Source organism: Gymnodraco acuticeps, unplaced genomic scaffold, assembly GCF_902827175.1.
Source record: "Gymnodraco acuticeps unplaced genomic scaffold, fGymAcu1.1, whole genome shotgun sequence".
In the NCBI taxonomy this organism is placed as follows: domain Eukaryota; kingdom Metazoa; phylum Chordata; class Actinopteri; order Perciformes; family Bathydraconidae; genus Gymnodraco; species Gymnodraco acuticeps.
Genome location: NW_022989899.1, coordinates 2,791,504 through 2,818,872, shown reverse-complemented (window position 1 = coordinate 2,818,872; position 27,369 = coordinate 2,791,504). Strand labels below are relative to the sequence as shown.

The following is a 27,369-nucleotide window of genomic DNA, read 5'->3' as shown; positions in this document are numbered from 1 at the left end:
TTATTAGAACATGGAGTTGTCTCCGTTGTCATGGCATCATGTATTATCTTGCCATTTGGATGTTTCCTTTGCGTTTTTAGGACCTGCCATTTACTACTTCTGTGCATCTATAACTCCATGGCAACTGGGAAAGAAAAACTGTATAGTAATATTAATTTGCTTCATCTTCCTGGTGTTTATTTTTGTTTTCTTCTCACTTCAAACGCAGCCCCCCCATTACAAAACAAACACGGGCCACTTCAGAGCCATAATAATTGTGGCAAGCTGCAGGCATTAATACGAAAGTAATTAGGGGTAAAAAGCTCAGCTACGGCTCCAAGTCTGCAGCGCTGGAAGAAAGACATTTCCCTGCCGTTTATTACTGAACACACAGTCTAATGGCCACTACACGGCGCCCTGCATGTGTGAATTTGCTTGTGTGAATGCATGTTTCTGTTAATGAATAAAACACTCTATATAAAAGTAAAGAAAATGCAAAAAAAAACATTACATCTGATTGTACTGGCTGAAAAACAGGAAAGACGAGAAGTACAAAAAAGTACAACTTTAGTGACTACCCAACTATAAATAGTATAACCAAAGAACAAATTCAACATTAGGATTGATGTATATTCAGTCATTAAATCCATCTTATTCCTTCTTTCTGTGTCAGCAGAGAAGTGGATATTAATATTCATAACCCAAACCATAGCTTGTATCGGAACCAATTTTATCAAGTTTTGCCTTGTGTGCCAATTGCTGTTTAAATGACAGTAAGTGGAAGCACTTGGCTGAAGAAACATCTGCTCAAAATGGATTGATTTATTCTGCTTTGATATCTTTAAGCTGTATCTATAAAAGTGACACGTTCACTTTGCCGTTTGTGCATGAGGATACAGGCTTGATGACAGCTTTAAGCCCTTTAAGCCCCATACATATGTATGTGTAATAATGCAAATGACCTTTACATTATTAAGGCGGAGGCTGTTTGCTTTGATAACACCATTTAAATGTACACTATCATAGTTTACTGGCACAGATGATTGGCAGGGAGCAAGGTAAAAACTAAGCCAAATCAGGGAACATATCTATGGAAAGTCTCAGAATACGTTCAATTAATCATCTTACTTAACATGGGGATTGAAAACCCTCGTGCCTGAGAGGAAGACTTCCTCAATTGACTTCTACCAGCGGACGATTGATTGCTTTACTTTCACAGATTAAGTACAATTTAGGATGACTTTTTGTAGTTTCCCCATTAATGGAGGTTGTTTTCCATGATTTCACGTTGAGTGCTGGGGAAATTCATGAATATGAGCATTTTCTCGGGCATCTTTGACTGACCCAAAATATGGTCACTTCCCTGGAACGTATTAGGCAGCAAGGTGCTTGATTTTTGCAGTGAGGGCATGGTTTTCATTTGCATACTAAAATCATTAGTAAAAAACAGATTGTGCAGCCATGCTAGCCGCAGTATGAGGCCAAGTCAGTAAGTCTATGCCCCATTAACATCTGCAATTACATGTCTAATCCATCCTATAGTTCTTAAAACATTTCATTCCAAACCAACAATGTTTGCTGGAGGCTGAAGAGAAAAGGGTGCGGTCTCTCCACAGTCAATGGGCCAAAGAAATGCAACCAGTTATAAGCTCATAGCCATCAAAGTATTGCTCCTCCCAAAAAATACATCTGCCTGAACGTCATTTTGTGGCAACTCCAAACTGTTTGGTCAACTCTGGAACTCTCCTCGAAGTGATTTCCTAATTTGTACCCCAGCACCCAAAAGAAGGACCTAAAACGATCTTTGGCATTTTAGGACGGATTTCTACTCTTGGACGCTAGATAAATATTAGCCGTTCAAAGAACCACCAGTGTTTCTTCACCAAGTCAATGCTCCTTCATCTTTCATCATTCAAAGAAACTACCCGGGTACTTCTATATATTTAAAGGGAAAGTTTAAACTAAAATTACATATTAATTGCTTTGACCGCAGAGGCCTAGTTTAGGGAACAGGGTTTTGGTAAAGGTTTGAAAAGTCGCTACTAATCATTCAGCTTGAAAGGTGTGTTTACATAAACTGCTTCCAGCAATACGGAGTTTAATCTGACTTCCGATTTGAAGAGGGAAAACTGGCAGGGCGGAACGTATTTTCGACAGACATTAAACAGACATGGAAGTGAAAATAAACGCTCCGGAGTGAAGCCTGAGCCTTTAAGTTCTGCCTATGCCCTGAACAAGTGTGTGTGCATGTGTGCATGTGTGGGGCAATGAAAAAAGGGGGAAGTGGAAGGCCAGATTACAGTCACTCTCACTTCCATGCAGGAGCATGGAGTCCAGGAACAATTTCATTAAAAACGTTGTGTCTGTTCATTCATATATTCATATATTAATTTTCTCACTAAAATCAAAGAACATTACTTTCTATTTGAAATGATTACAAAATAGTGCAGTAAAAAATATTTTGCTAGTCTAAAAAAAGTGTTGGTGTGCAATAAATAAATGGTAGCATCTACCCTACAAACACAGTTGGCTTGGATAACATGACTGTGTGTGTGTTTGTGTGTGTATGAGTGTGTGTGTCTGCGTGCATTGTGTGGTCATAATGTGACAGCGAAGAACATCATAAAATCATAGTGGATAAAAGGATGAAGAGGATAAAAAGCATCACTTCCCCAGATCCCCTTAATCTGCTGGCTCGTTTTTTTTACAAAGGCTTCATGATTTCCATTTAATAAACAGAAGACGGACACATCCTGTCATGAAAATGCACTGAAACAAAAGAGCTTAGTGCCATAATGGGCTTTAGCCATCAAAAGTGTTTGTGTGTGTGTGTGTGTGTGTGTGTGTGTGTGTGTGTGTGTGTGTGTGTGTGTGTGTGTGTGTGTGTGTGTGTGTGTGTGTGTGCGCGTGTGCGTGTGCGTGTGCGTGTGTGTCATTTTCTGCTTGCAACCATGTAATTAATAGTCTGTGTATTTCATATCAGGACTAAGCTGGAATTTAGGTTTTCCAAAAGATAAAGTGATGTTTTTTCGCACATGTATATTTGATTTACATGTAATTTACACTATAAACAATTATAGCGAACATAAATAATATATCTGCCTGGAGTACTGGATCATGAAGGTACCTGATGATCAGAGCTTTTCCGTAACTGTTTGGAGTAAAGTTGCCAATTTCCGAAGAAAGGCTATTGGGGAAAGCTAGTCTGGAGTTCCCCTATTAGGTGGCATTTTTCCTTTGGGGTAGGTCATCCTTTTTGATTGCATTGTGTTGACATGTCCAGTGTCAATTTCTTAGGAAAAGTGTCTCTGTCTGTCCATACGATTTTTTGGGTGGCCTGGTTGCATGTTGTAAGTAACCCACTGATTTATAGTGCATACGTATCCAATACAGGCCATATATACTATTGGTGGATTCTTAATTTAAAGCCTTGCACCTTAAAAAAAGATTAGTATGTGGTTTAGCTGAATGCTGGATACTTATTGGTCGATTTGAAAATCAAGCAGTCTGCTATTTTTTGCTAGCAGAATGCTGCTAAGAATAGCAGACCGTTGCTAAGGACGCTCAGATCAAAGGACTATGTGCAGTCATAGCAATCCACAGGAAAGTCTGGTCAATTTAACTTCAGTTGTTGACAAACCTCCATCAGAAAGCACAATGGAATACTTTTTGAATATGTATTTGTATATTGGTTGAGAGAACAAAACATTGGATTCATCATGGCTAGACTGATCCAAGTAAAGAAAAGGAAAAGAAAACAAGAACAGCGCAAGAGACACCCTGTTGGTGTTCTTTTTTCAATAATGACTGCAAATGATCCCTTACATGTGGTGGAGTGCGTGACTCCTGCCAAAGAGTACGAGACAGGGATGGCGGTGGTGATGGAACAAATCCAATCACAGTGAATGTCCAAATCTCCGAAGAAAAAACAAAAAGAGTATCTACGAAATCAACAGTGACCATGAGATCGGCTCAGAATATCCGTCTGTATAACCAGAACCAAAGAAATTGCACTTACAGTACTACTACTGCAGTGAAAGAGGACTATATTGGTCAAAAATAATGGACCACATCCTCTAAGCATCTGGAGAAGTTGTGAAGGAGTAGCTGGAGGTTGGAAATGTCACTGACAGTACCCAAACTCTGTAGGAACAAAGCATACTTATTCATCCCTGAACTTTTGCCCCAGAAGTGTGTGCTTCACACCCACAATCAGTTGAGTAGCCTTTGTCTTGCCCATAACATGTATATTCATTGAGCAACCATAGGTCTCCAAGAAGTTTTATACCTGTGGATGTTTATTCATTTTAGAACTCAAATAATAACAGCATCAAACAGGGAAAGGAAACACAAATCCTTTCCAGACATGAGAGCAGACATACCAAGGTTTGCAATGGCACCAGCATTCTTTACTAATTCCTAAAGCCCACTGGCACTGTTGCATGGACTGAAAGGGAAGCATATGTAGCTTTACTGTCAAGAAAATTACTAGATCCATACATTGTTTGGACCTAACGCATAATCCTTTCCATTGATAAAATTATGTTGAGTGTGCCTGGCTGGAAATCCACAAGTTCAGGGCTTCATCACACACATGCTTTTTCCCTTTTCTGGTTTTCCTTTAATTTGCAAATCTTGTAATCTAAGCCTAGAGCTGACTGAACCAACTTCTTAACCATCACGGCTATAGCGGCCAAGGCTTCAATCTGTTTTTCATTTAAGTGTCAAGACGGCATCCTTTTTAGTGGTTAACAAAAGCTGTTATTTGAAAATGATTATATGCTAAAAATTGTGTGAGGAAGTTTATGAACAGGCCCAATGGAAAGTACTGCGCCGCACCCGGAAGCCTTTTTCCTTTTCGTCTTCGACCAGAGTGTTATTTACCAAGCACTTCTGTAGGGAGAAGAACCACAATGTGCCATTTAGCCGGAGGTCAGGGTTTCTGCTTTTCAACACAGTGCATGTTTTCAACATTAGTGTCAAGCGACGCCTGGGTGATTCGCCAAACCGTTAAAACGCTGCCTGTCTCGGTGTCACTGAGGACATAGGAAAAGCAGAAGCAACGGCAACAGGGTCACACAGACAGGGGCGGTAGTCCCTGGAAAACATCGAGAAGGTGGTCTCCATCAACGCACAGCTTAAGACAGACTTCCTCATTTCATTTCAATTGAAGGGCAGATTGAGTTAAATGTTTTGATTCTCTGAAACAGGCGTTTGGAAATGGGGAAGAGTAGTGAATAAACTGGAGAAGAGTGTACAAGATACCTTGAGTTTGTCGCTTTTTAAATTAACTTTATTTTATTAAACAATTAAATGACAATACCAATCCCAACTGGAGTTAGGGGACTGTAGTGAATTCTATAGGTTTGTGTGCATGTAAATGGTCTACAAAGGCTAAAATCCCTGTATTCCCTCCAGAGGGAGTTTCTCTCCCACACTCTACCTGAATCGCTTCCATTGGACTTTGTTTACTTCTGTTAAACAATGACATCACTATGTAACACTCAAACTTCTATTGGCCAGCGCTTCTACACATTGAACATGATAGGCTAAGGGGCGGGACTTTTCCGACACAGCTCTAAGCGTTTGACAAATCACAACAGAGGCGGCCATCCAACCAATCAGAGCAGACTGGGCTCTGGTTTCAGACAGAGGGTGAAAAGAGGTGCTTTAGCACAGGCAGTATGAGAACAATAAAGAGCTTTTTGGACATTAAAGCATGGAGACATGTCCCAGTGGAGACACAAAATACAAATATGAACCTGATAATAAGAATAATATGTCCTCTTTAGATCTCCTTTCTGTCTGCCAATCGGGTGTCCAGGTACTGCTTGCATGCCAACCATAGGGGTATTACAAATCCATGAATCACTTAGCAGCCCACGTCACTGGCTAAGCTGCGTATGAAGTGTTTATAACAAGAAGTTGGATGGGTGATAAATGGAGAGGATTGTAAAAAATATGAAATCTTGGCCATGATATATTTATAACATTTGTCAAATGATGTTCACATCACATTAGAAAACATGTCCTGGGTAACATATGGTAAGCATGTATTTAAAAAAAAACATAATATAATTAAAACTGCACTAATAAATAAATTAGAACAATGGGAAAGAGATTCATCCCTAACTTAGTTCAGCTCTAGAGGTTTGGTTTAGAAACTCAACTGTTTTAAGAAAAATAGACTGAAAAACAAGAACTGCCCAAAAACAAGGCACATTTAGCTTTTTGTGAGGGGAGAACTTGATTTGGGCCTAACCAGTTACTAGTGCCCGACGTATGAAGCTGCTAGAAAGTCAACTTAAAAACGAATTCTCTCAACATAGGAAACTATTGTTATCCATCACATATTACGTAAGGCATTTTTATCCTTATAACAGAATAGAATAGAATAATTTAATGTCATTATACATGTACAATGAAAGAAAGAAAAGCTTCTCCCTTTTAAAAGGTGCCATGTAATTATTTCTACATGTATTGGGGAAATCATGTTGCCATTGTAATTGTTTATTTGACCCATTAGGCGAAAATAATGTATAGCAGTGGTATGAAGATATTTGAGATTGTTATCCCAGCCGAATATAATTTAACTCATATTTGGCTGATGGAGTCTGCAACAGTGACTACAATGGTTGTATTGTAAGTGTAAAGTTAAAACACCCTGTTGGGTAAGGTAGTGATGTCATCTTTTACTATGATGCTGGAACTTACCCAGAGGAACCCGTGCTCTTGCACACCCCCAGCAGAGGTCTCTTGTCAGCAAAACTGTCCATCTTCAGAGGACCTGAAGAGGAAGAGAAGTCAAAGGAAGATGGTTGAGAAAAACTGAATAATCTCAACAACAAAGAGGGACATTCTTTAATCTAACAAGTGAGGCCTCTAGTGTTACCAACGCCGGAAGCCTTTCGATGACAGGAAATATGTAAATCATTACTGTTGCACTGTAATTCAATTACGGTCACAAAACATTTTCAAGAAAAGAAGACATTTTTCCCAAGATTGGGCCATATTAAGCAAGTGAGCCGACCACTATCCTTTAAAGGTCCCCTATTATACTGTTTTTCATCAATATATTATAGGCCTCAGATACATACAAACATGTCTCTGAAGTGTTTGGCTCCAAATACCAAACAGATCATTGCAGCATTACCCATAATCCCCTCTGTTTCAGCCCTGTTTCCAAAGTGCTGAACACAATGGTGCTCGAGGAGGAGATTCAGGTGATAAGGTGGCGGGTGTCACCTTGGTTGGTGATTGGCTAATAGTTACACAAGGGAGCGAATTGTTTTCACCTGAAACTTTCAGAATCTCTTTACATGTTTATGTATAAAAGATATGAAAAAGTGGATTTTGCATAATAGGTGACCTTTAAAGAAAAGTGGAAAGCACAGTTGGTATCGACTTTGGATTGCTGACATTGTTCTGATGTGAGGTTTTTAAGGAAACTTTACCCCAAAAAGAGCTAAGGACGGAAAAACTATTACAAAAATTGAAGATAAATGCAATGAATGGTAAAAAAAAAAGAAGGAATTACAAATGTTTTGTCTATATCCTTGTTTGTTTTGGGGATTCAGGGTGGAATTACAGCACAGTAAAACCCAGCAGGCACAAAACAAAGACATTTAGAGAAAATATGTTGCGTTAAGCTGATCCTGTATTTTCCCTGATTGTCTCATTCATGAAGACGGACAGAGGATCAGGGGATTGTGGGCATGGGGACGCTTGGTTTGAGGAAGACGTTAGCCTTTGGGGTTCTGTAATTTCAGGCTTGACAGTAATCAGGCCCAGTTCCTGTATTGTAGCATGAGAGCAAATGTGACTTCCCTAGCAGCCTTTAACACTCCACACAGGGTCCTTCCTTCTTTCATGTGTCTGTCATCAGAGTCAACATTTTGAGCCATAACATAAATATCCCTTTAAGAGGATTAGTGAAAAAGATACTTTTATTTGATCCAAGCAAGCACTACTGACTTCCATGCAGACGTTTGCACGTTTCAATGCAACAGAGGGACGTGCTGTATGTTGAGATAATACCGTAACATGGATTAAAACCTTTCAGACAACTTGGTTATTGTTAAACGTTTAAGTATTTTTAGAACTGCTGTCAATCGATAAACATTTATTATAACATGTATTTTGGGAGGAGATCAAACAAATACATGTGTGGTGCTATAAAAAAGCTGGTAAGGGAACCATTGTTTTAAACTATATTATAACATCTTAGCTTACTTTTGCCCATACTATGTGATCGCCCTCTGTATAATGTGCACAGAGCATATTCTTGTATTGTTGCTACCGATACGTTATTGCGAGCACTATCTGTTCCCACAGTGGGGATCTTGCTCGCTATCTCGCACTCATGTTCAACTTCAATAAACTGGCTAGCTCTTGTTTCAGCAAGAATCCTAACCTCCATTTTTTACCACACCTCAAGTGAACAAGTGCACAACATTTGTCACGGATTAGATGTGCCGTACACCAAGGTAGTGATGTTGCTAACTGAAGTCCAGTGGTCTCCAGTCAGTGCAAACATGTAGCTTGTGCCAATTCCTCTGGGGTTTTGTCCTTTTCATTGCCATGGTGAATATTCACGCTGGAATTGTGAGAGCAAGTTTCGGTCGAATTTGGTAATCTGATTAATTTTCTTATTAACGCAATAAGATTAACCTCGAGCGTTTACGCATTAACGTTGACAGCCCTACTTTATAGTGTTGGAGCATCCCAACTGTAGCTCTATTTTGAAGACATACAACAGTTCTGTGCCTCATTTCACAAAGGAACAGAAGATCACAGGTCGTAAACTCCGGAGCGGATGTGGATAAACGCATTTACTCCCTTTGGAAAACTATTCCTTCCCTCTCTATTCTAGGAAAGGGTAACCTTGTCTTATTATAATCAACACCTATTTTCGGGTATTTCTAAGTCCGCCCGCCCACGGCCTTGCATGGCAGACAATCGGCCTTTTAATGTCTCACCACAGTGCACCACTGTTCTCGCCCTAGCAGATTGCAATCAGTGTCCTTCCCTCCAGTCGTACAATTCATATTTATTTTCTGCGGAGAGAATTGCTCCCCTCATGTATTGGGGCTATCTGCTGCTTCTGATTACTGTGGTTTGCTTTCATCCACTTCCAGTGCTCTTCAAATGCCGCCATTGTGTGTTGTTGAAATCTGCCAAAAGACCGGAACCAGGACGTAGAACAGAAAGGCGATTTTCTCACAAACAATGGCACAAACCAAAGAGCTGCTTTCTAGGCAGCATTCTAGGCACTGATTGACACCTGCAGAGATCAAATGTAAACTTCATGTCTGGAATGCATCTAATCAGTGGATCCACTAAACTATTTGCCCCTTAGCCTTTAAGAGTTCAACAATGAAAAAGAGTAAAACGTGCAATTGTTTATCAGCATATGAACATTTATGCAATATCAATTAAGTATTTTAAAATTATAGGAAAAAAGTACATTGAATATAGCAGTTGTGAAATATAAATTGATTTGAATGTATAACTTCACACAACTTGATGTGCATCATTTCTTGCATTTGGTAAATATTACTGAACATTTGGTTAAGATTGCAAAACATGACTGCTTCTGATGGGAAGCAACAATGGCTTCTCATGATGGCAAGACATGTCAATATTTGTGTACATTTAAACAATACTACTTTCCGGACCAGGTTTTGTACCCATTCTATTGGCATGACTTTTTCTACATCACCTGGTAAATCAAATATTTATTTATATTCAAGAAATACAACAAGATCAATAATCATGTACTATGTAATGTAGTGTGTGTGTGTGTGTGTGTGTGTGTGTGTGTGTGTGTGTGTGTGTGTGTGTGTGTGTGTGTGTGTGTGGTGTGTGTGTGGTGTGTGTGTGTGTGTGGTGTGTGTGTGTGTGTGTGTGTGTGTGTGTGTGTGTGTGTGTTGTGTGTGTGTGTGTGTGTGTGTGTGTGTGTGTGTGTGTGTGTGTGTGTGTGTGTGTGTGTGTGTGTGTGTGTGTGTGTGTGCTTTGGCAGCAGGAGAGCTGCAGCTGACTGCAGAGGCTCGCTGCCACAGACCAACACTAAGCGTTGATTGCCTTTAGGATGTAGCAGGGTGGAGCACTGTTTAATTTGAATGATATAGCAACAGTTAAAAGCCCAAAAACCCAAACTGCATTAGATTGTGCCATCAAAAATGCATTTAATAATAGACCTTGAAATTCAAGTTAACCAATACGGGACAGATATTGGAAATGTATTTTGAAAATACTCTTCCAAGGACTAAAGAAAACATATTGAAAAGTACAGACAGGTACTTCTGAAAATGTATTTTGTTTTTGAAGATTTGAAAAGATAGACTTTGTGTTATTTTATTCTTTACCTGCAAGTTATGCAAACCAAATCCTGTGATGTTCCCCTTTGGTTTAGTGTTAGGGTTAGAGCTGCACAGAGACTGATTATTTGTTGGAGAGAAACCTGCTAGTGGTTTCTTTATGTTTCTATCTGTCTTTACATTACAGTCGATCTTCCTATCTGAACAAATCTTATGTATATCAATTGAAAAGGGTGTTATTGTGATAAACATATTAAATTATATTAGTTAAAATACCAAAACAAACTAAAACACCATGTGTACCAGGTTGTAAGCATGTGTAGCCTCGTGGTACACATGCTAAATAATATTAGGTTGAGCATTGTACAAACTCAAATCAATTTAGATAAGCGGATCAGAGTTGAAATAAACAGTGTGTGCTTTAAAGTTTGTTGTTTCATATTCCAGCAAGGGTATAGTACTGAAGATACTCACTGATATGAGGAGCTGGCAAGATGCGCGCCGCTCGAACAGGACCGTGGCGTACTGAGAACAGCTCCTGGGCCTCGCCTGCCAACTGAAAGAAATGAAAGAAAGAAGATATCTTAAACATATACAGATCAATTATACATTTGTCATATCAAAGTACAGACTGACAGTTCAACAGTACAAGTCAAAAGAAGTCTTTCACTAATGAAAAAAATAACAAACAAAAAAATATATACAGGATAGTTTTATGATTCTAAAAGAGTACTTTTTCATTCTTAGCCCTACTTGTGCATTTCCAGAGACAACACTGACAGCCGGAAATTGGAATGTCCCTGTAACTGTGTGTTGAAAACAGACAGTAAAGTAAAATGATATATAACGTTGCAAGACAAACTGCGCAGCAGAGCCCGGCAGTTGACGTCTCGATGGTGTTTACTCCTTTTGGTCAGATAGGATGCTAACTATAGCAGCTACCTATTACTGTTCTTCGTCTACTATTGCTAACAACAACATTTGGTTGGTACCCATAAGTCAAATTCATAATATCCGACTGTATCAACAGCTACTCAATATTGGTTCAGTAATGAGTCCTAAAAATCAGAAATGACATTTTGTCACTTCCCGTTCCCTTGTCTTGGAGTCAATGTTTTTTTTGAACGCGTTTGTTGTTAGAAGCATGAAAGATGGTCTGTTAGTCAACACAAGCTTACGAGATGTTCCCGTTGTGTTAAACGACATCAAATGTGTCAGCAAAAATATCCCACTTGTGAATGTCCAAACTTCTATGTGTCATAAAAACGATGGTTGCTAACAAGTGAAAAAATGAAACCAATTAACATTATTAGCCGACACAAGTCTACCTTTAGCATAGCGGCGGTGATGTACAGCCATGCCAACATGATGTAGTTTGTTTATAGTATTACGTTAGCTTTTCATTTCTGACGATTGCATTAGGCTTCAAAAATCACAAAGTAGTGTTAATGTGTCGAGATTATCCTGCTAAACGTGACCAGTAACATTAACTTGTTTTGGCGAAAAAGTTTACTTTATTGCAATATACTGAAATCTAATAGTTAAATTCTGGGTCTGCCTATAAAAATACATCATCACTGCACTACTCCAAAATTACTCAATGACACAAGCAAAGAAATAAAACACAAAAGCTGTTTGTTCAAGTGTTAATGGTTTTACAGTTAATGATCAACGCAAGTGCTTTGAGTATTTTTTTCCTTCTATAACTTCTCTTCATCAACCCACTATACCGATCAAGTGTAACAAGTGCATTCCAGCACATGTGCACAAGCTTATTATAGACATTTAAGGATAAACACTAAAGGTTGTCATATTAAAGAGGATTTTAAAACATTTCTGTTTAAATCATTTAAATGGATGTGCATTTAAATGGATGTCTGCTTGTGTCTGCCAAATCTGGTTTAAGCTTCATGTGTTCATACGCGATGGCGCAGATGAGGTCAGTGTCTAGCGTGTGTACTGGCACATTGTTTGAGCGCAGAATGTCCCACTTACTGTTATTCTTTTATGCGTTAAATTACAGCGAAACATGCATTATCACTTTACTTGTGCTTTAATCTAGTTGTTACTTTAGCCCATCCGAGGGGATGATCGCTCTTTTGTGCAATTAGTAGCCTTTCCAAAGTGGCGGATTTGCAGCTGTGTTTTTATTCAAAGTGCTTGAAACCCAGTAGTGGTAGATTAACACTGGAGACACGGGCAGGTTTTACCAGCACTGATAGCAGGAATAAAAGGTGGTTGGCAGAAGGGGAGGATTGCTGTAAAGGCAAATGGATCTGGGAGGGAGAATAATGGCATTTGCTGGATTAAAAAAAGGAAGAGGGGAGGGCCAGAGGTTAATGCGCCGGGTTATTGTGTATTACCCCACTGCTCATCCTCGCCTTACATGGCTCTGTGTGACATCCACTGCCATCAACAACATTCCCACCATTACATTAGTGGCACGGTGTATGCAATATGCCAAATTGCTTTTTCAAAGTTGTTTTCCCTGCCCACGGTTATTCATTATATTCATTTCATTTGTGGCTTGGATGTTTTTGTGGAAACAGTGTCTGCTCTTCTGTTTTAATCTCTCTAATGTAATACCATAAGCTGTGAACAGATATCTAGGGCATATTCACAAGTGAGTGTGCTCACTGACACAGTGCTGAACATATTGGAGGTCTGGAGGCAGCAGGTGCTTCGGGGATCGGACGGTAACAGGTGCTCGTTTATGGGCTTTAATAAAACGTTAAGAGTACATGAAGCTAGAACGATGCAACACAACTTATAATGTTGCTTCAAAAAATAACTAGATGTTACTTTGTATGTGGCGCATCTCAGGATCGCACACACTGTCAGCTGACCTGATAAAAGGTACAGATGAAGCGACGTGAGGATGTTGCAACTTGTCTCTTTATATATTGTCAAATGATTTGCTAGTTGTCTAAATATAGCTAATGTGGCCATGTTTGCATATTTGAGGCAATAGTTACATATAGGGGTGAATAAGCGTCTACCAATCAGAGGCTTGATGGTTCAATCCAATCCCCTGCAGTCAAAATGTTAACGTTTTCTTGGGCACCAACAAATTGCTACTGTAAGCATGGTTCTAAAAGTATATGGACGTCGCTTCGGATTAAAAGGTCAGCTCAATTACATGTCAGGCAATGTTGTGTCCTCCATGTGATTTGGAATTAGGTATGTTGGATTGGTCAATTGTTATAATTAACTGTTCACAGAACTTAACTAAGATCTGGAAATAAATTGAATTAAAAGGAAAGTGGGTTACAGGTCCAATCAGTATTATTTATCATTACATTTAAATTGGGTTTTAATGTAACACTGTAACTGTTGCAAAATTTAAAAATACTGTCCCGCCGATGAGGGCAAGATGCAGATTTGAAATACTTTTCAGAATTTCATAACCAACGTCAATTATTCCTTCTTTTCTGTCAAACTGTTCTCACCACAACATTCTGAAAAAGCCAAGCTGTGTGTAACTAAAGAAAATATGTAAGGCAAGTATGAGTAACAAACAAATGGAAGGTATAATTTAGGAAAATATTTAAATGCTGATTTCATCACTGTGAGAAAGTCTTAGCCGTGAGTTACTTCCCATTATAACATCAGAATCCCAGCATTTTTACAATCCTTCAAGAAAATAAAGATAGCAATCTGTTGGCGTATAGTTCCCTGAAATTACCCATTTTGTTATGAGGTTCTGTGAATCTTTTTAAATAGTTGTGTTCCTGAAGAAAAGAGTGAAGAACTTAGTTCGGAGGTAACAGGTGATCGCATGAATGCATTGCTAGCAAAAGCTGTATTACAAAAACTGCGGACACTTTTTCTTCCAAGCAGGTATATTATCTCAACACGTATGCAGACAGACAACTAGTCCACCACAGTCTGCCTTTTATCAGTATCTGGATGACACCTCTTTAGTGTTAGGCGGCAGTAATCTTCATCGCCTTAACAGCTCTGTCAACATCCATACAACTAGTCTGAAGTCGCTCTCTCACAAGTGTGTGAAAGTGTGTGTACACGTGTATGTTCATAGCCTGCCAGGCCATTACAGAGGGTGTTGGTTTAGCAGATGTCACAAACACTTCACAACCACTCAAGAGCTAGAGACCGAGGCACCTTCAGTGCTTACTTAAAACCCTGCAAAAAAACACAACCTAGGAACATCCCATAAACTTTCAAAACTGAAAGAAAAACAATGACGGAAGACAGCGTGTGATAACATGCTTTGCTGCACTGTGTGAATCAGAATTGGTATTCTAATTAAAGTGAAAGGCAGAAGAGCTTATATGTTCACTGGGTGTGAGTAGTGTGGCTAAAACAGCTGTAATCCTTTGCTCGACCAATATAGAGCTGTGCAAGGATGACGTCATTGTGAAGGCCGACCTGAAAGTTAGCTTTGCAGGGGATTCCTCGACAACAAGCAAAACGTTTGTTTCATTGGATCTGAGAAAATTGCAGAAATGTAAATCTGTGGCAACTTCTGACACTCAAAGCTTTTGTTCAGCGGGATCATCTCCAAAAATTACCACCACTTTTATAAAAGCGTAAATGCAAAAGTGAAAAAAGCTAGCGTATTTCCAGAAACAAACTACACGTCAACACCGCTAAGCTAAAGGCGGACTTGCGTTCGGCTCGATGACATTTAATAGTTTCATTCAGCCACTTGTTATCAACCGCAGTTTCAAAGACACGTAAAGGCTTCAGAAATTCCTCAGAAACTAAATGTAAAAATGTCATAAGCTGGTGCTAATTTATTTCAGGCTTCTAAGAAAAAACCTGTTACAAAAACCATTGACTTCTTGACTTGGGAAATGAGAAGATCTAAAATGCCACTCATTCATGCACCACCCTAACAACACAGTGAGAGTGAGTAACACAGGAGCTCACGTCAAAGTGTATGTTCAAAGGTAAAGTAACAGTGTGTCCTTTTACACACAGACTGGATGATCACGCGGTTAAGGTTACACTGATAAGGGACTATGTTGTTGAAAGGATATATGTAGAGTTTGCATTTCTATATGCCAGGCCAAACTCGGTGTGTGCGTAACTTTATTAAGTCACAGAGCAGAGAATCTTCTGATGATTTCCCAAGACTGACTTCAAAGAACTTCATTTTCTGAGTCACGATAACCTTCTTGAATAACAAATATATATAAAAATGCAACTCCCAAAAATAAATAGTAACCAAACAGAACACTTACAGTATGTTAGGAAGTACTACAGTGCAGCGTGGTGTGCTCCTGGCACCGCTTCTTGAGTTTCACAAAGACTATTCAGCTGTGTTGCTCAAGGCAGGGGACGGACATTTCCCAGAGCAATTATTCCCCGTTGATAAATTGACACACTCGACCCTTCTCTGGTCTTATGACTACCTTTCTTGTTGTGTTTATTGGGTAGCATTTTTGATATACACTTCAGAGGTAGTTTATATTTGTCCTCGGACAAGATGAGAACTATCTATATTCCAACCCATGGGGCGCTCAGATACACAATGGCGAGGTCATCCCCCAATTTGTCCTGATTATCTCTGACCCGAGTCCTTCTCCGTAACAAGCATCACTTGAATGAGCAGTTATTATTCATCTTTACAACAATGATTCACGACCATTTTCCTGATATACTCATTTAACTGTGTCACAGAAATGTTTTCTTTTTGTCTACATAGTATTATTTAACATGCAGCTACTTAGTAACATTGGTACATTGATGAATAACATAAACATTAAATACTTTTCTATGCCTTGATTTGCGTTAATTTAATGTGTTGATTTGGTTACACTATATATGTACAGTATATATATATATATATATATATATATATATATAAAGAGAGAGAGAGAGTTGCTAAAACGTCAGACTCACTTATTTATTTTTAATTCCCATTAAGCTGAACTAAAAATAAACGTTTTGATTGGCTGCATCTGGCTGCCAGTGATAGATGTATGACCTATCAATCGCTGCCCACTACACGCCAAATCTTCATTATGTGCATCTTTACTCATCGTTTGTTTTCTCTACAACCTTTAGCTCTTGGCACATTGTGCAGCTCTGAGTAGAAGCTAGTGCTACTGTTGGAACCAAATACCGTCTGTTACATGGTCAACGTCGCTACCTAGTGGACAAGGTATGTACTACAACACAGTGTTGAATTTAAACAGGGAAAAGAGCCAAACCAAGCATTGATAACTGGTTAATATGAAATGATAAAAACAACTATTTAATTTGTTCTAGATACCCCTTATCAGCATGTTTCATTGTTTAGCTTTAGCCTTTGGGTTTGTGTTTCATTTGAGAGCATCTTAAGAAAATGCTTTGACTACAGCATGGAAAGTTAATATTTGTCATGTGTAAAACTAGTGACATGGTTAACTTATACAGTAGCACACATCCTATATATATATGTGGGATAAAAATAATAATAAACTTGATCAATGGCAGGTGACATCCAGTAAATCAGAGTAGCCAAATGTGTAGATCAGTTAGTAGGGTTGTTCTGACTGATTCATTCCACTACACAAAGAAGTACATATTTTCCTGTTTGCTTTTTTCTTAAGCTACGTGTCCGGACAGTGGATATCATTTGACTTGGGTTTGACTGACCTCAGTATGGACATTATGTATACACAATGTTCCATTACCCAATCAATTTTAAAGACTGTCTCTTGAGACATAAAGTAAAAAAAGTTGTTGAGCATCTTCATTGGTTAGTTTTTCAGTTTGCTAACATTGAAGAGGAGTAGAGTTAAGCTTCACCAGTCCTAAACAGGCCTGTTTTTCACATATTTTATTGATGGCACAATGAAAACTATTTCTGGAACTATATCTACTGTTTTTGTCATAGTGACTTTGCATTCACTTTTAAAATCGTTATCACCTTTTTAGTAGGGTACAATATAGCTATGGCAAAATATCGCTATATAGAAAGCCAAATGACTGACTGTTACACATATCCATCTGAATTTCTGCTTGAAATGAAACGTTATGGCACAAAGACTCCTGTTTGAAAATGTAAAAGGTTGAAGCATTACAGGCAAATGAGGTGAGTGACTTACAGATACGCTCCAGAGCTGCATCCCGTCAGTGTAGCCAATCATGAGGCAAAGAGGAGGGTCAGTAGTTCCACTGTGCATCTCCATGAACTCTGGATTGCGGGCGGTGTCTGTGCAGAAAGAAAGGTGTAATTAGCAGATGCTTGAATCATCCAGTACTATAATAAACAAACAAATGGTTTAATATTTAAAAAAGTTATGTTTTAATTATCTTCAGTGTGCGAGTGACGTTCGTATTGTTTGCACACTGTAAGTCTTATTGTGTGTTATCATGGCAAAATGTGTTCCTTGAGCAACCTACTGTAAAAGCAATTAACCCAGGTGCCATTTTGAGTTCTCTGACAGGCGTGTATTTTTTGACTGATGGCAGATTTGGTTACAACAATTGGATCCCAACTGTGCAAGATGCTGTCAGAAAACATCATAGTTGTGCAGTCGGGAAAGGAAAAAAAAGGCTGGGATCGTAGATGGGTGGGCTCCAAGCACCGGCGCCTGAAGACGGGTGGCACACATGGAGCAGCTCGCTTCCACACTGTGATAAAACTCCATCATCACCGCGAAGGGAAAGAAGCAGCCTTCATCTTTACGGAAACCTGAGTGACTATGGAGTTTCACTTGAGTCTGATGACCAAGTTCCACCACGATGCCTGCATAACTCTTCAGACCAAGTCCCTCTCAAAGGACATACAGCACTACTGGAGCAGTAGAGTAGAGGTTTGAAAGAAACGTAGTACCTGACCCTCACCCTTCTTATTAGAAGACACCACATAGAGCATTAAATCAGGACCATATAAGAGAAGAAAGCAGAGAAGTAACAGTCTGAGTCTGAACCTTGTTGAGCAGCACCTAATACAGTATATCTGTGGCAGTAAAATACTCATTTCTGTATACCATAAGAACTTAGAAATGGAATGCATTCAAAAGCTACCCATGAAAGACAGGCAGAACGTGGTTGGATCATCACAGCTATTATTGCACAATCACATGTAGTGTATAAGTACATTTGAAATCTAGAGGCCTGACTGACTTCCCTTCTGTTACTCCACAACGCTTTGCACCCCAGTCTGCAGCCCTCCAACTGTCCAGCTCCAATCATCTGTAAGCCTATTAACCGTTACCAGTGTTGGGCAAGTTACTTCCAAAAATGTAATACAGTACATATTACTGTCTTTTTTAAAAGGTCCCATGTCATGCTTTTCCAGTTATCACCCGTCCCCTTGTGTTTTATGAAGGTTTTTCTGCATGTAAACGGTCTGCAGAGTCACAAACCCTCAAAGTACACCCTGTAGCGAGTAAAACTCTAAGACAGAAAATACCTGTCTATGCTGCCCCAGAACGCCTCGTTGGACATTTCTCTTTTTCCATTGTTTTCTTCCTGGGTACAGTGACGTGCCCATACCCAAATGGACCAATCTGTGGAGCCGTTATGTTACGTCCGCGGAGCCGAACATAATCTTTTCTCAGCTGCAGCTCCGTCGATTTCTCCTCCCTGAGACGGCGAGACGCGGCGAGGCTGTGAGTCTGTGTGTGTGTGTGTGTGTGTGTGTGTGTGTGTGTGTGTGTGGGGGGGGCAGGAGCTCCAACAAGCCGTTCAGGACAGAGAGTGAATACACATACTATACAGAGATGCTGTTTGAGAAACCAATGTGAGTTTGGAACATTGAACAATGTAAATCTATTCTAGTAGACCTCAACAATGGAATTATGATCAGTAGAAATGGCCATGACATGGGACCTTTAAGTTATAAGTTACATTACAATATTACTGTCCCTGAAATGTAATGAGTTAAGCTACTTGTATATTACTTTTGAGTTACTTTCACCAAAATAACCGCAAAAGAATGGCTAGGTATTTGAAATGCTAAAATGTAGTTTAGTGCAGCTCATTCTACATCCAGTGAAGGGCGATGTGGTATAGCATAACAACTGTGTATGCCCTTAAGGCTACTAACAACTTGTATTACAAGGCTTAGTTGAATACTCGATTCTGATTGTAAATTCTTAACATGTGACACGTTGTTAATACAGCAGTACAGACCGCTGTCAAGGACTATAATGAAGGTTGCTAAGGAGGATCAAGAAAGAGAAAGGAAAAGAGGTTAAAAGACGGAGCGCTGGATGTCAGATAAATCACCAGAAGAAGGCAGAGAGGAAGTAAACACTAACAGGACACGGAATGGGCTCTGTAGATTGTTTAGTATATGGCCGTGTAATAAGCGGGATAATGTGCAGCGAGGCGTCATTATGGGGAAAAGAACCCCGACAGGCGGATCAGGGAACCCGAGGCGAAGTGGAGGGATCTTGATGAGCCTGAAGGGTAAACACCAGGCTTACTAATCTACCCGCACAATTTCTCTGGTGTCAGGAATGTCTCGCGATGTTGGTCAATTCTTAAAAAACAAAACACCATTTCATTTCGGGTTAAAATGAGTTGTAACTGCGTTAATGAGAATTGTAACGGGTAATATATTAATAATATATTACCCAAATGTCATTAGTAGTGCTTTACATTACTTTGTTACAGCAAAAAGTTATACATTACTGTAACTCCGTTACTTTTGTAACGCGTGACACCCAACACTGACCTTTACAGCCCTGTCCTTTCCCACGTCCTTTCTTTTCCTTTTCTATATGATGAGTTTTGATGATTAAGAGCAGCAGAGGGTATGACAGTTAATGCCTTGTTTACCCATAAAATGTAACGCTTTGATGTTTGATTTGGTGTGTAGACAGACATGATAAGGAGTCATCTCCCCAGATGCTACCTCAATGTCTTGGGCAAGATAGTGAACCCCAAATTGCTCCTGATGTGTGTGTGAGGGCCTGTGAACGTGTTTCTCTTCTGATGAGCAAGTGGCGTCGACATGAAAATAATATGGTTTATAGATTTTAGTGCATCCCTTTTAGTTCCCAGGAAACATGGACGGGTCGCTTTGAGTTGCTGTCAGCACCAAACTCTTTCAAAACAAAAAGGCTTTGGGGTGTTTTGGATCATGTTATGTTTGCAAAAGCAAATACTACAGTAGAACAAAATAAAGAAATGACATTGCAACTGTTTCCTAACCAGTTTAAGATTCCCTGCAGTAACTTTAAATAAAGAACACCATGCTGTTAGAACTCTCTTTTTTTTAAAATACTAAACTAAACTAACTTGATGTTGTCAGAGAGTTACAAACTTACCGTTGATGTCAGCTTTCTCAAATCGAACCCAAATGATTTTCTCTTTTTCATCAGTGGGCGGAGCTCCAGTGTATGCCTGTAGTTTGGAAGACAGATAAGATAACAGGTCAGTGTGACAAATATTCCAAACATTAATAATCCAAATGATATTACTCAATTTAGTTTACCAGAAAAAAGTATAAATTGTATAAATTAACAAAATGAATACAACACCACAGGTAGAATCTTGAGACAACCAAAGGGTAAATATATTTATGTATTTTTCCTGCAAGCTCAGGTATGCATCGGTTCTTATATTGCTGTTTTAAATCACACTCATTCAGGTAAGGTAACAAACTCAATTCCCATAACCTGTCTTTCATAAAAAAATATTGTTGTGATGATCTTAACTTAAACTTTACTGAACTATACTTTCAAATGAATTTATATGTTTACACTCTTTACTCTAGACGTGCGTTTTTTTATTGTCTATCATGTTTGTAATAATACATTTTAAGAGTGAGTTTTCTAGCACCATTGCTCGAACTTTGGGACAAAAGTGTTCACAAACAGCAGACTAGAAGTGTTTCTCAGTATGCATACTGACTTTGTTGAGAATACTTCATTTTGTCATGTTTCTAGTACAACCATATCAACATACTCAAGACGAGCTGTACCAATTGAAATCAGACAGTGCTGGGGAATTGGGATTAAAAAAAAACTTGAAAACAGCCGACAAAAAGTTACCTGGGGTACCACATCCTGCAGGAAGGTCACCACACTTTCCATGTAAGACTGCTCCCTGTAACAGAAAACAGCCCGTTTAGATTGACAGCCCAGCAAAATGTCAATTTTCTAAAGCTGTATAGATGTATTTATCTGCATGTAGATACTTAATGTAGTGGATTTAAATTATATTGAAAAAAGTAAATATCATTTGGGGAAACATTTAAAGTGGTGCAATTTAAAAACATATCTTAAAGATGACGTGAAAATATGCAACATCAAACTTCTTCAAGCAGAGTTTGACTTGTGCTTGGAGCCCAGGAACATGATTTTTTTTAAGGGGAAACAGACAGACGGATGGAAAGACAGAATCACATTACGGATTTCTAATAAAATAAATATTGCTGATGTCTGTCCTTACGTAGCAGCTTGTGCCCGCACCAGAACCCCTCCAGCACAGCGACTAGGTCGGCATGGGGAGTCCGATGCCATTTCGTCACCCGTATGTTTTAACCTGAAAAGGTACAAAAATCACATATTATTATGACAGCAGCATAGAAATAAAACAAATCATTTATTTGCCCTGGAACTAACTTGTAGAGCACCGAATGTTTCCCTGTATCATGCAAATAGAAGAACATGTGAAAGACAGGTAGAAGTCATTTTTGCCTGACTCTACATCTCAGATTCTTACATTTGAATTTTTTTAAATATTTGTTTAGACAAAAAGAATCCCCAGCAAAATGTCATACATTTCAATGAAGTATCTTCAAAGTCTTTGCTTTAGTCAAAAGATGTTCCATGTTAGTGATCTAAGAAAAGCAAGCGATTCAACAGCTGGAACCAGAGGATGTTCACATGTTTGCTGATAAATTACTTTAACATTTAATGAATTAAACTTGTCAAGCAATGTACTGTTGACCATCTAATCCATTAATAGTTTCAGAAGCGCACTGCACTGCACTGACTTTAAGAAAAATACATATTATTACATTACATTTAGCTGACGCTTTTGTCCAAAGCGACTTACAATAAGTACATTCGACCAGGAAGACACAACCTTGAAGAAAACAGAATCATATAAGTACATCAGGTTTCATAGAGCCAAACATTTCAAGTGCTACTCAACTGGCTTTAGGTAATCCAGTCCTTTATTAGTATAAAAGTGCTTCGTTAATCGTTCTAACGCTCGAAGTGGAGTCGAAAGAGATGAGTTTTCAGTTTGCGCCGGAAGATGTGCAAGCTATCTGCTGTCCTGATGTCAATGGGGAGCTCATTCCACCATCTTGGAGCCAGGACAGCAAACCCACGTGTTTTCGCCGTTGGGAACTTGGGTCCCCCTCGCAGCGAGGGCGCAGCGAGTCGTTTGGCTGATGCAGAGCGTAGTGCACGCGCTGGGGTGTACGGTTTAACCATGTCCTGGATGTAGGAAGGGCCAGATCCATTCGCAGCATGGTAAGCAGGTACCAGTGTCTTGAAGTGGATTCTAGCAGTTACCGGAAGCCAGTGAAGGGAGCGGAGGAGCGGAGTGGTGTGGGAACATTTAGGAAGGTTGAAGACCAGACGAGCCGCTGCATTCTGGATGAGCTGCAGAGGTCGGATGGCACATGCAGGTAGACCAGCCAGGAGGGAGTTGCAGTAGTCTAGGCGTGAGATGACGAGAGCCTGGACCAGAACCTGAGTCGCTTTCTGTGTCAGCTGGGGACGTATCTTCCTGATGTTGTAAAGCGTGTATCTGCAGCAGCGGGTTGTAGCAGCGATGTTTGCAGTGAAGGACAGGTTGTTATCTAGGGTCACACCCAGATTCCTTGCAGTCTGAGTCGGGGAAACAACTGAGGTGCCGATGTTGATTGTTAGGTCAAGAGTGGGACAATCTTTTCCCGGAAGGAAGAGCAGTTCAGTCTTGTCAAGGTTGAGTTTGAGGTGATGAGCAGACATCCACTGAGAGATGTCAGCTAGACAAGCAGAGATGCGTGCGACGACCTGGGTCTCTGAGCGGGGAAAGGACAGAATTAATTGGGTGTCGTCAGCGTAGCAGTGGTATGAAAAACCATGCGGGCTAATGACTGATCCGAGCGAGTTTGTGTACAGGGAGAAGAGGAGGGGACCAAGAACAGAGCCCTGAGGGACCCCTGTAGTTAATTGACAAGGGTCGGACTCAGACCCTCTCCAAGTCACCCTGTAGGTACGGTCTTTGAGGTATGAGGTGAGGAGGGAAAGTGCAGAGCCTGAAACTCCAAGTTTTTGGAGAGTGCGAAGGAGGATCTGATGATTCACCGTGTCGAATGCAGCAGACAGGTCCAACAGGATGATGACAGAGGAGAGGGATGTTGATAGTGATGCTTTAACACCATTAATGTTACAGAAAAATTAGTCCCACCATTATCATATTGAGGATTTCAACATCAAGTGCCGCGAGAATAAGAAGCATATGTTATGTTGTTGTCTCATCCTATACTGTGTCTTTACTTGAGTGAGCATACTTTAAAATAAAGAGCTAAGATATACGACATATGGCTTCTCTTGTATACCCTGCCATACTTAGCTATCTTAACCTATATTATAGTAAGCATGTTTTCATTGAATGTATGCCTCACACACGTGCAAAGAAAAGGCTAATACCTGCAAAGCTTGCCAACTGTCAAGTCGACTCATTATGGCTATTGTCTAACGGTAGAGTTATGTCGTCTGATAAGGACCCTGCAGCTAACTTAGCTAGCATTAGCATTAGCTTAAGAAACTCTCGTGTAGTGATAAAACGACACAACCGGAGCCTTACAAGAGAACATGCATGTGTCGAGTAATGTAAGACTGTATTTTCAAGTAGATATAGTTACGAACCGTAGTGTAGAATGACGACTGTGTCCTTTCTTATGGACTTGTGTGAAGAGCTCTTTACAATAACGGTGTCAAAACAAAAACAGACTGGATTTGCGGAACTGTGTTGTTATTGGAAGCCAATCCGATCGCAGAAACGTTTTTGTCAACCCAATCAGCAGACAGTTAGGGCGGGACTAGTGCCTTCGTCACATTGTCTTATCATTTGACAGATGAAACATCACAAGTCTCTTACATGTCTTACAAATAGGCAATACAATAATTACAACTACTACAAACGGATGTTTTGTCTGAAAAAGCCGGTCTCCAAAATCATTCTTATTTTATATTTCTTGATCATTTTACTTTATTATAATAACTATTTTAATAATATTACTAGTTGTATTTTTTTTTAAACTTTTTTCTTAATTTAAGTATATTTTTTACTTGATTACATTTGCAATTCCTTTTTTCCTAAACCAGCAAACAGAAACGCAACTGTAGTGCTTTTTTTGTAAAAGAAGACAGAAAAAGCTCTCGCAAAATCCATCTCATAGCTCCCAAAAATAATAACTTAATTTAATAATGGGTAACTATAACCATTATTCTTGACTAATAGCAAGGTGATATGGTAATGAATTTCCTCATGAGGAGTTTCCCAACTTATATTCATTCCAATACGGTATCCAACCCTAAAACTAACCCCAAAACCTTTACCCCAGTGTATACAAAAAACATAGAAAAAACCCGGTACCATCACACCTTTCTTTCTGAAAAAACAGCACATTTTATGAAACGTCGGGGATTTTCAGTTTATAAAAATTATTATTACATTACATTGCATTTAGCTGACGCTTTTATCCAAAGTGACTTACGATAAGTACATTCGACCAGGAAGACACAACCTTGAAGAAAACAGAATCATATAAGTACATCAGGTTTCATAGAGCCAAACATTTCAAGTGCTACTCAACTGGCTTTAGATAAGCCAGTCCTTTATTAGTATATTTATTCTTTCACTTTTTTACCAATGTCTTTTTAACTTTAACAAAGCCTTTCCCTCTACCTGAAGGGCCTACGTTTTACCATCTAGACCTCTGCTTGAGTTGCTCACACATAAGAACACCCTAACCTGAAACAACAGTCACCTGAGAGACACCAGAACCACCATCCACAGACCAAACAAGGAGGGGACAACGTCCATGTGAGACAGGTTAGGGCCCCTAAACTATGAATACTGTATTTATATAAAAATCTGACTGTGAAATCGAGTGAAGGAGGGAAACAGGCACAACTCACACATAGGGAAACCACCAAGCTCAAAAACACTACACAGTCTCTCTTGTCACTTAACACACTCATCCACTACAATACAGCATAGACACACTTCACGAATAGAACTACATCCTGTTAGGATCTGTCTGTGTTGGTGTTTTTCTTGTCTTTTTCTATCTTTGGGTTTCCTGTTTTATTTTGTAAAGTGTTCACCCCCGTTTCCTGCCTGTTTGCTTTCTGTCTGTTTCCCTCCCCGATTGTGTTCACCTGGTACCTCTGTGTTTTCTCCTCCCTCCTTACCTGTCTCGTGTTTATGTGATTAGTCCTGGGTGTATTTAAGTTCTGGGTTTTCTGTCTCTCTTTGTCGGGTTGTCTTGTGTTGTGAGTAAACTGCGGTGAGTGTTCTGTTCTGTCTGGAGATTTGTAGCCTTGAAATAAAGGAATTATTTTGTCACTTAAATCTGCATTTGGGTCCTGCTTCCTGCACACCGTAACATTACAACCCGACCATAAATATGGGCCCAGCAGATCCTTTTGAGCAGGAGCAATTGGAGTTTTCCTTTGCTTTGGATGACTGCTCGTATCGATGGTTGGGAGCGTCCAGGGTTCAGCAGCGAGAGGCTGTTCTGGCAGAGGCACGCCGGATTACGATGGATTTTCTCACGGTGTGTTATCCCCTGCCTGACAGCCCCAGGCCTCCCAACTCCCGTTTTGATACCACACGCATTGGTGTGGTCCGTCTGGCGTCAGCCCCTGCTTCTCACCCAGTGTTTGCTACTGTCCAGGAGCCATTAGCTGGTCGTCTGGCCTTTGGAGGTCCACGGAGCCTCCAAACGGCTCCTAAAGGAAGGAGTCGCAAGGCCAGGTTGGCAGCACGAGCCCAAAGGGCCAGGGTTCCAGAACCAGTTCAGCCCCCAGCAGCCATGGTTACAGCCCCAGTACAGGCCCCAGCAGCCATGTTTCCGGCCATGGTTCCAGACCTAGTACAGACCCCAGCAGCCATGGTTTCAGCCCCAGTTCTGGCCCCAGCAGCCATGGTCCCGGCCCCAGTCTCGGCCCCAACAGCCATGGTTCCAGACCCAGTCCCGGCCCCAGCTGCCATAGTCCCTTCTCTAGTCCCTTCCCTAGTTCCTCCTCAGGTCACTTTCCTAGTCCCTTCTCTAGTCCCTTCTCTAGTCCCTACTCAATTCCTTTCTCAAGTCCTTTCTCAAGTACCTCCTCTAGTCACTTCCCTAGTCCCTTCTCCAGTTTCCCCTTTAGTCACCTCTCTAGTCCCCTCTCTAGTCCCCTCTCCAGTTTCCTCTCAAGTTCCTTCTCTAGTCTCTTCTCGAGTCACCTCTCGAGTTCAATCTCAAGTCCCTCCTCTAGTCCCTTCTCTAGTCCCTACTCAAGTCCCTCCTCTAGTCAATTCCCTTGTCTCATCTCTAATCCCATTTCTAGTCCCATCTCTTGTCCCATCTCCAGTCCCCTCTCCAGTCCCCTCCTTTAGTCCCTCCTCTAGTCCCTCCTCGAGTCCCCTCTCTCGTTCCCCTCTCGAGTCCCCTCTCGAGTTCCCTTCTCTAGTCCTTTCCCTAGTCCCTCCTCAGGTCACTTCTCTAGACCCATCTCAAGTTCCCTCTCAAGTTCCCTCTCGAGTCCCCTCTCCAGTTCCCTCTCGAGTTCCCTCCTCTAGTCTCTCCTCTAGTCACTCCTTTAGTCCCTCCTTTAGTCCCTCCTTTAGTCCCTTCTCTAGTCCCTCCACTAGTCCCTCCTCGAGTCCCCTCTCTAGTTCCCCTCTCGAGTCCCCTCTCGAGTTCCCTTCTCTAGTCCTTTCCCTAGTCCCTCCTCAGGTCACTTCTCTAGACCCATCTCCAGTTCCCTCTCAAGTTCCCTCTCGAGTCCCCTCTCCAGTTCCCTCTCGAGTCCCCTCTCCAGTTCCCTCTCGAGTTCCCTCCTCTAGTCTCTCCTCTCTCCTTTAGTCCCTCCTTTAGTCCCTCCACTAGTCCCTCCTCGAGACCCCTCTCTAGTTCCCCTCTCAAGTCCCCTCTCGAGTTCCCTCC

The 27,369-nt window shown here is 40.4% G+C and overlaps 1 protein-coding gene across 8 annotated transcripts in view; it reads right to left on the bottom strand.

The window, feature by feature from the left end:
* Positions 1–24,178, bottom strand: part of bcas3 (BCAS3 microtubule associated cell migration factor) — a 327,795-nt gene extending 303,617 nt beyond the window's left edge. For all 8 annotated transcript variants that reach the window (XM_034205807.1, XM_034205814.1, XM_034205822.1 and 5 more), the window contains exons 1-7: positions 24,080–24,178; positions 21,660–21,752; positions 21,260–21,314; positions 20,534–20,609; positions 17,357–17,463; positions 10,773–10,854; positions 6,694–6,766 (exon numbers count right to left, since the gene is read on the bottom strand). In XM_034205807.1, coding sequence (XP_034061698.1) covers positions 6,694–6,766; positions 10,773–10,854; positions 17,357–17,463; positions 20,534–20,609; positions 21,260–21,314; positions 21,660–21,730 — 464 coding nt within the window. In that variant the 5' untranslated portion in view covers positions 21,731–21,752; positions 24,080–24,178. The remainder of the gene's footprint in view (positions 1–6,693; positions 6,767–10,772; positions 10,855–17,356; positions 17,464–20,533; positions 20,610–21,259; positions 21,315–21,659; positions 21,753–24,079) is intronic.
* Positions 24,179–27,369: the final 3,191 nt, after the last annotated feature.